This window comes from Sorex fumeus, unplaced genomic scaffold, assembly GCF_029834395.1.
Source record: "Sorex fumeus unplaced genomic scaffold, SorFum_2.1 ptg000044l, whole genome shotgun sequence".
NCBI lineage: Eukaryota > Metazoa > Chordata > Mammalia > Eulipotyphla > Soricidae > Sorex > Sorex fumeus.
The window spans coordinates 56,858,108-56,871,222 of record NW_026606101.1 but is presented as its reverse complement, the minus strand read 5'-3'; the positions used below and the strand labels follow the sequence as shown (position 1 = coordinate 56,871,222).

At 39.8% G+C, this 13,115-nt stretch overlaps 1 protein-coding gene across 3 annotated transcripts in view; it reads right to left on the bottom strand.

Annotated features, from left to right (window-relative positions):
* Positions 1 to 13,115, bottom strand: part of IL1RAP (interleukin 1 receptor accessory protein) — a 154,035-nt gene that overhangs the window by 96,709 nt on the left and 44,211 nt on the right. For 2 of the 3 annotated variants that reach the window (XM_056121706.1, XM_056121707.1), the window contains exons 2-3: positions 8,931 to 9,062; positions 6,487 to 6,551 (exon numbers count right to left, since the gene is read on the bottom strand). In XM_056121706.1, coding sequence (XP_055977681.1) covers positions 6,487 to 6,551; positions 8,931 to 8,971 — 106 coding nt within the window. In that variant the 5' untranslated portion in view covers positions 8,972 to 9,062. The remainder of the gene's footprint in view (positions 1 to 6,486; positions 6,552 to 8,930; positions 9,063 to 13,115) is intronic. The other variant, XM_056121705.1, reaches the window with a different exon arrangement.

Below are 13,115 nucleotides of genomic sequence, written 5' to 3'. Positions count from 1 at the left end.
GGGTGATTTATAGGTAAGTGACACAGAGTGGTTACATGACTCTGTAAATGACTCAGAATTGAGCAGAACTGAAACCATCATTTCTTTTCTTTTTTAAAATTTGGGTCTCCTTGGCTGGAACCCGCCAGGCCCTCTTGAATCTGGGTGCAGTACAAGAAAGCATGAAAACCGAAATGAGAAAATCATCGTTTCTTCATCCCTTGTAAACCACTGAGTATTCTTTTTTCACAACAAAAAGACATCAGGGATACTTACTTCCAATAACAGAACAAAGCCCTAAGAGAAGGAAATGTGATAGAAAAGAGAATGCTTCGGGAAGCAAGGCAGTCTTCAAAATTTAGCTTGATCAGATATGCCAAGTTGAGCACTATTAGGTCACCTCTGTAGCTCTTTATTTGCTAAACTACAAAATGGAAATACGAATCTGAGTTCCTCTACCAGACATTGTTTTCTGTGACGTTAATGATAATGTGTGTAAAATCTAACTCTGTGTCTGGACCATGGTAAACTTCTTTTTTACTTTAAAATTAAAAATAAACAACCCCACAATATTCAGAGAGAGTGAGAGAGCGCATACACACACAACCCATTCTGAGAAGAAAATGCATTGCTGGCATTTTCTTTTTGCTGTCCATGTAGCCAATAACTTTGATATGGCAATATTTTAAAAATTCACCATATCATATATGGTGTCATCCTCACCATCTATGCAACTTGAAATCACAAGTTCCAAATATTTACTTCTATTCTAAAGGCAGATTTAACAGTTTGATTTTCTAACATGTTGCCAGTGAAACAAACCCAAAAAGAAATGCATGATGAGTTCCAAGTTTTCTTTTGGAACCCTTGCAAAAAAGAACTTCTTAGTGTCGTATTATATTATAACATGCAAACATGGGAATATTACACTTTCACTGTGAAGATATTTTCCACCTGCAGGTAATTTTCATTCTCTCTCTCTCTCTCTCTCTCTCTCTCTCTCTCTCTCTCTCTCTCTCTCTCTCCCCCTCTTTCAGATTTTGTCTTTGGCCACATCCAGCAGGGCTTAATGATGGTGTGCCACTCAGGGATCACTTCTGGTGGGTTCCAGGGATCCCAGAGCCTGCATTCCTGAGATGTAATGTCAGGGATCAAAGCTGGGTTATCCATGTGTGAACCAAGTATACTCTATCTGTTGTACAATTGCCCTGTCGCTGCAGACAATATATCTTAAGGGGTACTGGGGGGGGGGGTGAGAAAAGAGAATCTATATTTATAGATACTTCTTACAGTTAGCAAAGACTGTGATCCCTTGAACCTTAATCTTTTTTCTAAATTGTGTCTGTGCTAGTAGAGTTCAAGAAAAGTAAATTCACACAACCAAATAAAAAATAACGAAAGTCTTGGAATTCAGGGAGCTCAATGTAATGTTACACACAGTATGTACTATGTGACTTTGAGTCATTCACTTAACTGCTTTGATTATATGGGTTTTTTCTTTTCTTTTTGGGTCACACTCTTTGATGCACTGGGGTTACTCCTGGTTCATGCACTCAGGAATAACTCAGGGGACCACATGGGATGCTGGGAATCGAACCTGGGCCTGCCGCATGCGAGGCAAACGCCCTACCCATTGTACTATTGCTCCAGCCTCTATTTTGTTTGTTATTGGAAAAATTAATGTGCTACAATCCCTTTCCTATCATGTGAATAGGATTCAAAAATCAAATGCCATGGCACACATAAAACTCAAAGTGCTTTGTAAGCAAAGGGAGCTATATTATCGCTATATATGTACAGCACTACCATATCACTTTGATATTTATCCAAGATTACTTCTTTTAAAAAAGAAAATGTTATTTGGCTTATTTACTTTTATCACTGCGTAAGATGAATTTGTTACCCTCACACTCCTTAGCAAATAAGAGCATCAGAGCCCTGCTACCAGAAAGACTTTCTGCATGAGTTGAAACTTTTTATGATTCTGTTTTTAAATCAGGGACTTTCCATAAAAGAAGGGTGCATCAGGGAGAATCAAGAGCCACAAGAGAAAACTCTTTTAATATTTTGAGTATGCGTAATTTATTAAGATATTAATGCTATTTCTCTTGTGTCCCTCACATCAATTCCATGAAGATGGGTAACAGGAACATGGAAAGAGACTCATGGCCGACCAACAAATAAGTCAGCATCCACATCCCTGTAAGAGATAGCACCTTCATGCACAAGAGGTTAGTTGATCACTCAGGATGTGCAATGATCATTTTCCCCTCTAGGAGCCCAGAGCCAATTGATCCTTTTATTTTTGTCAACAACACTTCCTTTTTGTTCCTCTCCCTCCAACTAGGAAGTGCCTCACTGACACAGACACAATATACCTTTTCATAAGGAAGGCAAATGAATATGTGCCAGATGGGCTGAGAGGATTACAACATGTTTCCTGCCCCCATGGTGACTCAATGGGGCTGGTATGAGAACTTATCTTATTCAAGAAGTCAGCTAACTAAGCAGAATCATGAGTCACAGTTCCTGGGTAAAAACTCAATTTCCAAAGCATTTGGGCTGGGGGTGGAGGGGCTTCTTGGATGGATTACACTAAAGGCCATTCAGACAAACAATATTCCCAAGGCTGCTGGGGAGGCATCAGTGCCCACTGACTTGGCTTATCTCTCAAAAAGATTAACCCAATCACCTCTCCATGTTCCCTCAAGGTGAGAGAAAGCATAAAGCAACATTGATAAATTACTGGTAAGAACCCAAGCAAGCACAATGTCATCTGCTTCAACCTCTTTGGAAAACAATAGGAACACTTTTCAAAAGACTAAGAATTGAGTTTCTATGTGACCCAGCAACGCCACTGTTTTGCAACTATCCCAAAGACTCAAAAACCCTATTTTGAAAAATAGAAAACAGAAAAACATTTGAAAAACATTTACACTCATTGCAGCCAAAACATGGTAATAACCCAAATGTCCAATAACAGATGACTAGATAAAGAAATTGGAATATATATATGTATATATATATATATATAGGGATACTGCTCAGCTGTTAAAAAAGATAAAATCATGCAATTTGTTGCTACATTAATGGATGGGAGAGGATCATGCTGAGTGAAGTTAGTCAAAAGGAGGACAGATACGAAACAATCTCTCATATATCATGGGATATAAAAACAATCTCTCATATATCATGGGATATAAAAACAATCTCTCATATATCATGGGATATAAAAAAAGTAATGGAATAACAAATTTCTAAAGGCAACAGAAAATTAAAACCGGTCTACAGAGCTGAGTTGAGCTTCCCATGGGAGATAAATGAGAGAAATATGGTGGGAGTGTGGTGGGGACACTGAGACAATAGTGGAGGGAAGCTGACACTCTAGGGAAGGGTGCGGGGTTGAGACACTGCATACATGAAATCCTGCACTGAACAATCTTATAAATCACAGTGTCTCAAACAAAATTATCTTTAACATTTTTAAAATAAAGTTTACTTTTCATGAAAATAAAAAGAATCCAGGGGCAGCACAGCAGGTAAGGTTTTTGTCTTGCAAACGACCTACTACTCCAGTGCAAGATAAACATAAAGCATCCCTTATGGTCCCCTGAGCACTGCCAGGAGTAATTCCTGAGTGCATGAGCCAGGAGTAACCCCTGTGCATCACTGGGTTTGACCCAAAAAGAGAAAAAAAAAAGAAAGAAAGATTCCAAACAAGTTCTATTTTAAAACTTGATGGTTTAGAAATGGGAATTTTTAATCTCAGTTTTTTGTTTGCTTGTTTGGGGGCCACACTCAGCTGTGCTCAGGGCTTATACCTGGTTGTGCTCCGAGAACTATATATGGTGCCCAGGATTGAACATGGGCTGGCTGCATGAAAGACAAGCACCTTACCCACTATACTATCTCTCCCACCCTAGATATGACTATTTTAAAATTCATTACACACACACACACACACACACACACACACACACACACACACGCACGCACGCACGCACAGTTCTTTGGATAACAAACAGAGGGGAAAAAGTCCCTGCCATCAGGTGGTTTAAATAGAGAAACAGAGAGGGAGAGAGAAAAGGATGGTAGGAGAGGAATACAGAGGGTAGTGGAGATGAGAATGAAGCAGAAAGGAGAAAAAGTTACCCTGGGGGTAACAATCCATGTCATGAAGATAAGTAAAGTAGGATAAAGGGAGAGTGGTAAGGCTATTTCAGTCACCATTGCAGAGGAAGGCCTCTGTACGCAGATAACATTCAAACACAGAATTAAATCCTAAAAGAACAAATTATCATGAGGAATTAAGTCCAACATACTCAAAAATCGAGGCATCGTTGATCAGCTCAGTTAAGTAGAACACTCAATCACATAGGGGAGAAACTGCACTAAACTTAGAGTAAAACCAAGTATCGGCTATATTCCTGCTGAATCATTCCAGGCTGTCAGTCTTTTCTTTGTGAAGATCCAAAGGCCAACAAGATGTGATGTTATCTCTGTCTTTAAACTTTGTGCTGTACACTGTTCTAGTTACGCCACCCCCTTTTTCAGTACTACTTGCTATTTCAATAAAATGCTTTAAATAGCATAGAAAAACCTAAACAATGCTATAAAAAATAATCAAAACTGTAAGAGGGATCAAATATAGGACATATATTAGAGAACGATAATCACACTGAAATTATCACTAATTTAAACATTTCTAAAGACCACTCACATATCAGAGGAATTAAAGCAATGATATTAAAAGCATGAGACCAGATCTTCAAGGAATAAAAGCGTTTTTTTGTTTTCTTTTTTTATTAGTGAAACACCATGAGGTACAGTTATAGACTTATAAATTTTTGTACTTGGGTTTCAGTTATACAATGATCAAGTACCCATCCCTCCACCAGTGCCCATCCTCCACCACCACGGGTCCCAGCATCCCACCCACCCCCCCATCCCCCGTCCCACCCTGCCTCTGTGGCAGGGCATTCCCCCTTGTTCTCTCTCTCTTCTTTTGGTTACTGTGTTTTGCAAGAGAGGCACTGAGTGGCAATCATGTTTGGTCTATAGACTACTTTCAGCATGCTTCTCACACCCTGGGAGGATTCTCACAACATCCTTTATTTGGTGCTCTCTTCTCTATCTGAGCTTCCTTTTCCTCTAGCACGTGTGACTGGCCTCCAAGTCATGGAGTAAAATTCCTGGTACTAATCTCAGCAAGGAATGGAAGCGTTTTTACCTGGAAGTGTTTTTAAATGGAACTCCCTAGGATATCTGTATAAAGCATCATAAAAAACTTTCTAAGAATTTGTTCAGTCCAGTGTTGGAAAGGTAATACAGTGGGTAGGGAGTTTGCTTTGCTTTTGGCAATGAAATTCAATCTCTGGCACCCAGATGGTCCCCTGAGACCAAATAGGAGTGATCCCTGAAGACAGAGCCAGCAATAACCTTCAGCATTTTCAGTGTTGCTCCCACCCTCCCCAGACAGAATCTGATCAATCCAAAAATATAATTGGCTGTATTTTGATCATCACTAACTAGAGGTTTTAAACAGTAATTTAAAAAAACAGTAATTTTAAACATCACTAACTAGAATGGTTTTAAACAGTAATTCTGGATATAAGAAGAGGCCTAAAAAAGATCAACTTTAAAGTCTCTCATAAACCTGGTTTCACATGATCACAGTCAGCCATGTCTGAGTTGGGTTATTCTTTCATTATAGTTTTGCCTGATTCCCCTTTTGAAAATAACATGCAAAGAAAGAATATGTTTAATGATGGACTCTTCCTTTTTCATCTAGAAGCAGTATCACAAATTCATTATTATTTGTTTTTATAAGCACTCTAAGTATTGTGTGTGTGCGTGTACACACATTCATACATAAACACACACACACACACACACACACAGCTTTCTCTATTCTTCGCTAAAGTTTGGAAGACAGTATCACTGTCATTTCTCTTCCCGTGGGACCTGAGGTAAGAGAAATAAGTAGGACTCTGCTTGAGTTGGGTGTGTAAGTGATGGAAAATTCCTTTACTTTTAAGCTCCAGAACACGGCCTCAAGAGTGCTGTGTCCCATGAAGGTTATTGATGTCAGTGGGTTCCTCTCTACTGTGGGCAGAATACAAAAGAACAAACACCATTATGTGCTTTTAACTCAGTTTCCAAAAGAGTTCATATATTATCCTTTAGCACTGTCCTCCCGTTGTTCATCGATTTGCTCGAGTGGGCCCAGCAACGTCTCCTTCAACTTGTTGTTACTGTATTTAGTATATCGAATACGTCACGGGTAGCTTGCCAAGCTTTGCCGTGCGGGCAAGATACTCTCAGTAGCTTGCCTGGCTCACTGAGAGTGGTGGAGGAATTGAACTTGGGTCGGCCAGGTCGGCCTCATGCAAGGCAAATGCCCTACTCACTGTGCTATCGCTCCAGCCCCATATTATCCTATGGTAGACAAATAAACATTTTTTTTTGGTCAGACAACATTTTCATGCATTGTCAAAAGGCCCTTACCTGAGGCGTCACTTTGCAGGATCCAATAGAAGCAGAGACTCAGGAAACACCACAGAAATCCCATCCTATCAACATAAATACAAGAGAGAGTACTATTACTAGAAGGTACTTAAATAATATTTACTACTCATCCATGCTGGATATTGATTACTGTTTGAAGAATTTCATAGCATTAGAATTAAAATTATTGGAACAATAAGTTAAAAAAAGGAAACAGACATACCATATAAATAATATAACCAAATGTGTACACCCCCAAATTAGCAGAATATTGACAAAACTCCAATAGTTTGGCTCTATATTTGTATTAATCATGGAGTAATAGTTTCCTACTTTAAATATTTACATACCATGCACAAATAACATAAATGTATATTCTCCGGAGTTTCCTGCAGCAGTCCCATTTCTGACAAGTTTAATATGCTTAGCTCGTGTTGCATTCTCTTACTTTATTCCCAGTTGAAAGTATTAATGACCATGTACTTTTCTTAGTGACAAACAGAAATCCTAGACCCCTGAATTCACACTGGTCTGCAGTCACCATAGTCTGAATTTATATTAATTTAGATACATAAGCATTGGCTTGCTGTGTGCAATGTGCCTTGCTGTGTCCACTTTCCTCACTGCAGAAGTTTCATTAAAAAATAATAAAACTGGAGTCCAGTGTCTGTGATCTTTAGCCTTTCCATTGATAACCTGCTGAAACAGCCAACTAGCTAGAATCTCGCCCTTACATTTGGTTGTGTGATCTTTAATGCAAAAGGTTTGGGGATTTAACAACTCTGTAGAATGTTTCTTTTCCTCTCACCCTTGAGATATCTTTTGGCTCCTGATGAAAGTTCTGTAGGGCTATAAATACTGAACTTGGATATACTGAGAAACTCTACACTCAAGACCTCTGCTTTGTGTTTTGAAAATACAAGGTTATGCTCAAAGGTCTTGGAAGTTTTCCAGATCAGATTTTCAGTAAATGGCAGGGATAGGATTTTTATCTATATCCAGCTAACTAGAAGTCCATTTTCTAAAACCTTAGCCTATGCCAAAATTTCACAACAACCCATCAATTTAAAAAGTGCAGAGGTAGTTGATAAACAGGGTGGCCATATAATCACACTTAAGATAAAACATTTTGGGGTCGAAATAATAATACAGTAGTAGGGCACTTGCCCTGCATGTAGCCCCCAACCCCCACCCCTAGGATTTGATCTCTGGCATTCCATATGGTCTTCAGATAATCATCAGGAGTAATTCATGATGACAGAACCAGGAGAAATCCCTGTGCACTGCCAGTGTGGCCCCAAACCAAAGTAAAAAATATAAAATAAAATGGAACACTTTCAGGAGAGCTGCAATAAAATAAAACGTAAAAACCAGTTCTGTCCAGGCAACCCAGAGTTCATGGTCACTTAAAAGGAATATGCAAATTTCTTTCTAACCCATTACCTCTCTTGACTATGGATCACTAAAAACTGCTGTGTTTGAGTTATGTTTCCATCATTAGCATAATTATACACAAATAATAGGTGAATGTATTAAATGCTGAACAATCATTTTTAATCTCATAGATTAAATACCTCACTTTTCCGACCACTAAATCCTTCATATTTTTATCCTGTTACCTTAAGAAATCTCATCTATCAGTCATTCAGTTTTTAGTATGAGTTTAGTATGAGTTGAGCAGTCATTCTATACACAATGTCCAAGAGGAGGGCAAGGGGGGAGAGAGACAGAGACAGAGACAGGGTAAGAGACAGAGACAGAGACTGAGACAGAGAAGAAAAACATCTTGATTCCCCTTTTGAAAATAACATGCCTGATTCCCCTTTTGAAAATAACATGCAAAGAAAGAATATGTTTAATGATGGACTCTTCCTTTTTCATCTAGAAGCAGTATCACAAATTCATTATTATTTGTTTTTATAAGCACTCTAAGTATTGTGTGTGTGCGTGTACACACATTCATACATAAACACACACACACACACACACACACACAGCTTTCTCTATTCTTCGCTAAAGTTTGGAAGACAGATAGAGGTAGGCAAGGGATGAGGGATGGGTGGTGATGGAAGGGACCCAAGGAACATTGCACTGGGAAATGTACACTGGTGGAAGAATAGGTGTTGGAAGACGGTATGACTGAAATCTAACCAGGAACAGCTTTGTAAGGGTCTATCTCACAGTGATTCAATAAAAAAGTTTAAAAAAATATGAATTGGGCACTTTATGTTAATGAGTGAGTCTGATTTCAGAGATCTCTGATAAGCACAGGGCAGGGTATGCCTGAGTAGAGAAGACGAACCGCACTCAAACTACTTCATCAACTGTGAGCAAGACACATTTAGAGTCACTATAAAATAGGTACAGGCTTATCAGATCAGAAGGGCTAGCACTGGGTAGAGATTAGAAGAAACTTACAGGACCAGAACAGGGAGAGTACTTGCCTTTTAGGCAGCCAGGCAAGGTTTGGTCCCCAGTATCCCATATTGGCCCCAAATCCCACCAGAGTGATTCTTGATCACATAGCCAGGAGTAAGTCCTGAGCACTGCTGGGATTGGCTCCCCACTTGCCCTCTCTAAAAAAAAAAACAAATAGAAGAGACTTAAAAAGTATACAAAGACAACTGCAATATAAAGCAAACTGATAAATAAATGCATACAGGAAAATTGTTATTAAAGATTAGCAAGAGAAGGATTACTCCACCAAATACAAAGCGAATTAAAACAAGAGGTAGCTTTTGAGCTGAGTGAAAAGTGTTTGGAAAATTTTGAACTGAGGCAAAAGGAAAGCAGAGGGCAAAGAAACTCAGTGGAGGAAAATGATGCTCAGAGATAGGGAAAGCATAGAACATAAATAGGAAATAGTCTATAAATAATTCAGTTTGGCTCAAGCACGGGGTGTTACAAAAAGAACTACAGGAGATTTTGTTGGGAAGCAAGAGTGTGAGGCTCAGAATATGGCAAGGCCTTAAATAGCAGGCTAAGGTCTTGAATTCAATTTAAATAGCAAGTATGGAACGACTGAAGGCGTCTTATTAAAGGAGTGATGTCCTCATCAAGTTGGTCTGATGGGGATCATTCTTCTAGGCACAAATTGTATAGATTGCCACTAATTTCTATGTTGGAATCATTTTGGCTCCTATGTCTGTCATCATCATTATTTTCCCTCTAGCTTTGTGTCATCTATAAACTTGATCGGCACCCCACCTATGACCTCATTTAAGTCATTAATAAAAAAAAATAATTCTGCATTAATCCTTATCAAGGGAGATCAGCCAGAGATTTCATTGTGAGCACAGTAATTTCAGCCCCAATACTCAGCTACGCTAAAGCTCTCTAGCCTCCCAAATTGCTTTACTCTTTAAACAAAAAAAAAAATCACACCTCTAGATTTTCCCAATTTGTCTGTGTATAAACTGCTGAATTCTTGTAGCAGCACACAGAAGACATTCTAATTAGTATGATTGAGGGCCTTAATTGATATTCTCTTGAGTAACTGGATTATGCCAGAGGCAACAAGAGTCAGGTCACCAGGCTAAGGCTAATATAAAGGTAACTTGTATGCACACATAAATCCAGGGTCAGCCCTGCCCTGTAATGAATTGGAAATAAGACAGACTGGAAAGAAAATGTGATTGTCTAGGCTGGTTTTGACAGTCTAAATGTACCAAGGTTAGTGGGAGGCAGCTGCTCTGAAACCTCTCAGAGAAGGCTGGTTCATTTAACACTGTCTTATAAAGTCGGCCTCAGAATTGCGTTATTGTGATTAGCAATATAACTTTGCTTGTTTCTTCGGGGCGGAGACAATGGCAGTAATGGAGAAACTTTCAGAAAGCAAAGGAATCTGACTGATTACACACAGTTTATTCTGGTCTGAATTAGTACCTAACTTTTGCCATGAAGCCGGGAAGATATAACAAGGGTTATAGCACATGCCTATGTTTGATTCCTGGAACCACATGTTCTTTGGAGTACAGCGGGGTACAGTCCTGGAGGTACCCAGCACCCCTTCAATGGTTCCCATCACAGCACAACATGAGTAGATGAGTAGCTCTGAATCCTTTCTTAGGCCCAAGCATTAAACTCCTGCTCAAATGTGTTTGGCGGGGGAGGGAGGCGGGGCAGAGAGGAGAGTAGAGGACCTAGCGCATCACTTGTATTAAAAAAAGAAGAAGAATTTGGGGCCAGAGCGATAGTTCAGAAGTTGGGGTGTTTGCTTTGCACGAGGTCAACCCGGGACCCATTCCCTGGCATCCCATATGGTCCCCTGAGCATCACCAGGGAGAAATTCCTGAGTGCGGAGCCAGAAGTAACCATGAGCATCACCAGGTATGACCCGGAAAGTAAACAAATAAGCAAATGAAGAAAGGAAGGAAGGAAGGGAGGGAGGGAGGAAGGGAGGAAGGAAGGAAGGAAGGAAGGAAGGAAGGAAGGAAGGAAGGAAGAGAGGGAGGGAGGGAGGGAGGGAGGGAGGGAGGGAGGGAGGAAGGGAGGGAGGGAGGGAGGAAGAGAGGAAGGGAGGGAGGAAGGGAGAGGGAGGGAGGGAGGGAGGGAGGGAGGAAGGGAGGGAGGGAGGGAGGGAGGGAGGGAGGGAGGAAGGGAGGGGAGAAGGAAGGAAGGGAGGGAGGGAAGGAGGGAGGGAGGGAAGAAGGGAGGGAGGAAGGAAGGAAGGAAGGAAGGAAGGAAGGAAGGAAGGAAGGAAGGAAGGGAGGGAGGGAAGAAGGAAGGGAGGAAGGGAGGGGAGAAGGAAGGATGGAAGGAACAGTTATGAATATAATAGATTCAACCTTGCTTTAAATAATTAGAATTTATGTGTAATAAATCCTCTGTCAGCCTTTTCTGCAAGAGTCATCAACAACTAATACTGCATACAAATCTTTCTATGCATGTATTCTATAGATTCTATAAGCTTCAGGATTCCTGGTCTGAGTCAGCCTGACCGGTGATTTCTTCTCCGAGCCAGCTGGTGAATGCTAAAGCTAGGATTGCTGCCACAGACTGCTGCTATCTCTGAACCACCATTTGCTCAACCTTCTGCTCAGCCGCACTTCACCAGTCTAGAGGACGAGATTTCTCCCCCAATTTTTATTTCATTACATACTTAGACCACAGTCAACCTACAGAGACCGAAAGGCCTGTCTGAGGCTTGGCTCCCCAACATGGTACTTGCCACTGCTTTTTCTCTGCTACCTGCCCTGTAAGGTCTTGATACCACAAAGTTAGTCATGAAGTTACTGTCCTGTGCTTTGTGTTTGACAGATGCCATTTTCTATGGCCTGCCCACTTAAACCTTAGCTATTAACACCAAAGCACAAATTCTAAGTATTCACTGATAGGCAGCCAAAATATTTTCTTGAGGATTGATCCCATCCACATCCTTACTTATATATAGCTTTGCTAACATATGAATAAAGTTTTAACAAGTTTCACATTAATTCCCAAAAACCAAAACGTCTTTGATAAATGTTACCTGCTTTTTAAAAACAGAAAATAAAAATGTTATTTGAGAAATAAAAAAAAAATTCAAGTGGTTCTGTTATTTGGAATTTAACAATAAATTACTGCCCTAGGGGGCTGGAGCAATAGCACAGTGGGTAGGGCATTTGCCTTGCATGCGGCCTACGAGGGTTCGATTCCCAAAATCCCATATGGTCCCCTGAGCACTGCCAGGATTAATTCCTGAGTGGAGTGCCAAAAATAACCCCTGTCCATCACTGGGTGTGACCCAAAAAGCAAAAACATAAATAAAAAAATAAATGACTGTCCCAAAAGACAAAACTAGAGTGAAAGAGAACAAATGCAGAGCTACAGTTTATAGGAGGATGAAACTAAAAATGAGCAGCATAAGGGAGTTTTTCGGGGTGCAAGAACTAGCCTCTCTCCTAATAGGGGTACTTATTAAATGTGTCTGTACAAGAAATAAGCTTCATTGGTCTTCAAAAAGACAAATTTGACTGCATATTAATTAAGACATTTTAAAATAACCTGCTTTTCCCCTGTTAAATAGTTCAACAAGTGACTTTGGGAAACTTTTTTTTCAGGCAGTTTATATAAATGAAAGCTGTTTTAACCTACATCTTGCTTCTATTCTCAACGTTTACTTTGAAAATGAAAACAGTCCTCTAGTTGATACTAAATGTTCCAGAAAAGTCTAGTTTCTAGGCACAAAGAGAGATCAATGGACTGTCCCATCTTTCAAAATATCAAGACAGTGTTGCTAACATCAATACAGCAGCAAGTGAAAGTTGACATCAGAAAACGTTATCACACTTCTCTTAGCTATTCCCTTCCCCTCTCTTACTCAATAACCTCAGTGTGTTTGAAACTCTGAGTGGACATATATAACATAATATATATGTCATCTCTAGATGACATTTGGCATCTTTAAAAGCTTGAAATAAAATGCAAACAGACTGATTTCCTTTTGTCCTTTAACATTTTTGAATAGCAACATGCTCTAGTGAGGTGGGGAACAACATAAAATCATTAAGCCTCACCCTTTACAAGAGAGAACGAGAACCATTTTTTTTTTAATTGAGATGAAGGTTAAAGAGCATCTTCAAAGGAATCCTTAACTTGAATTTATAAGTGTGACTGCATGATCTCAGATTGCCAGAAAGAAGATGAGA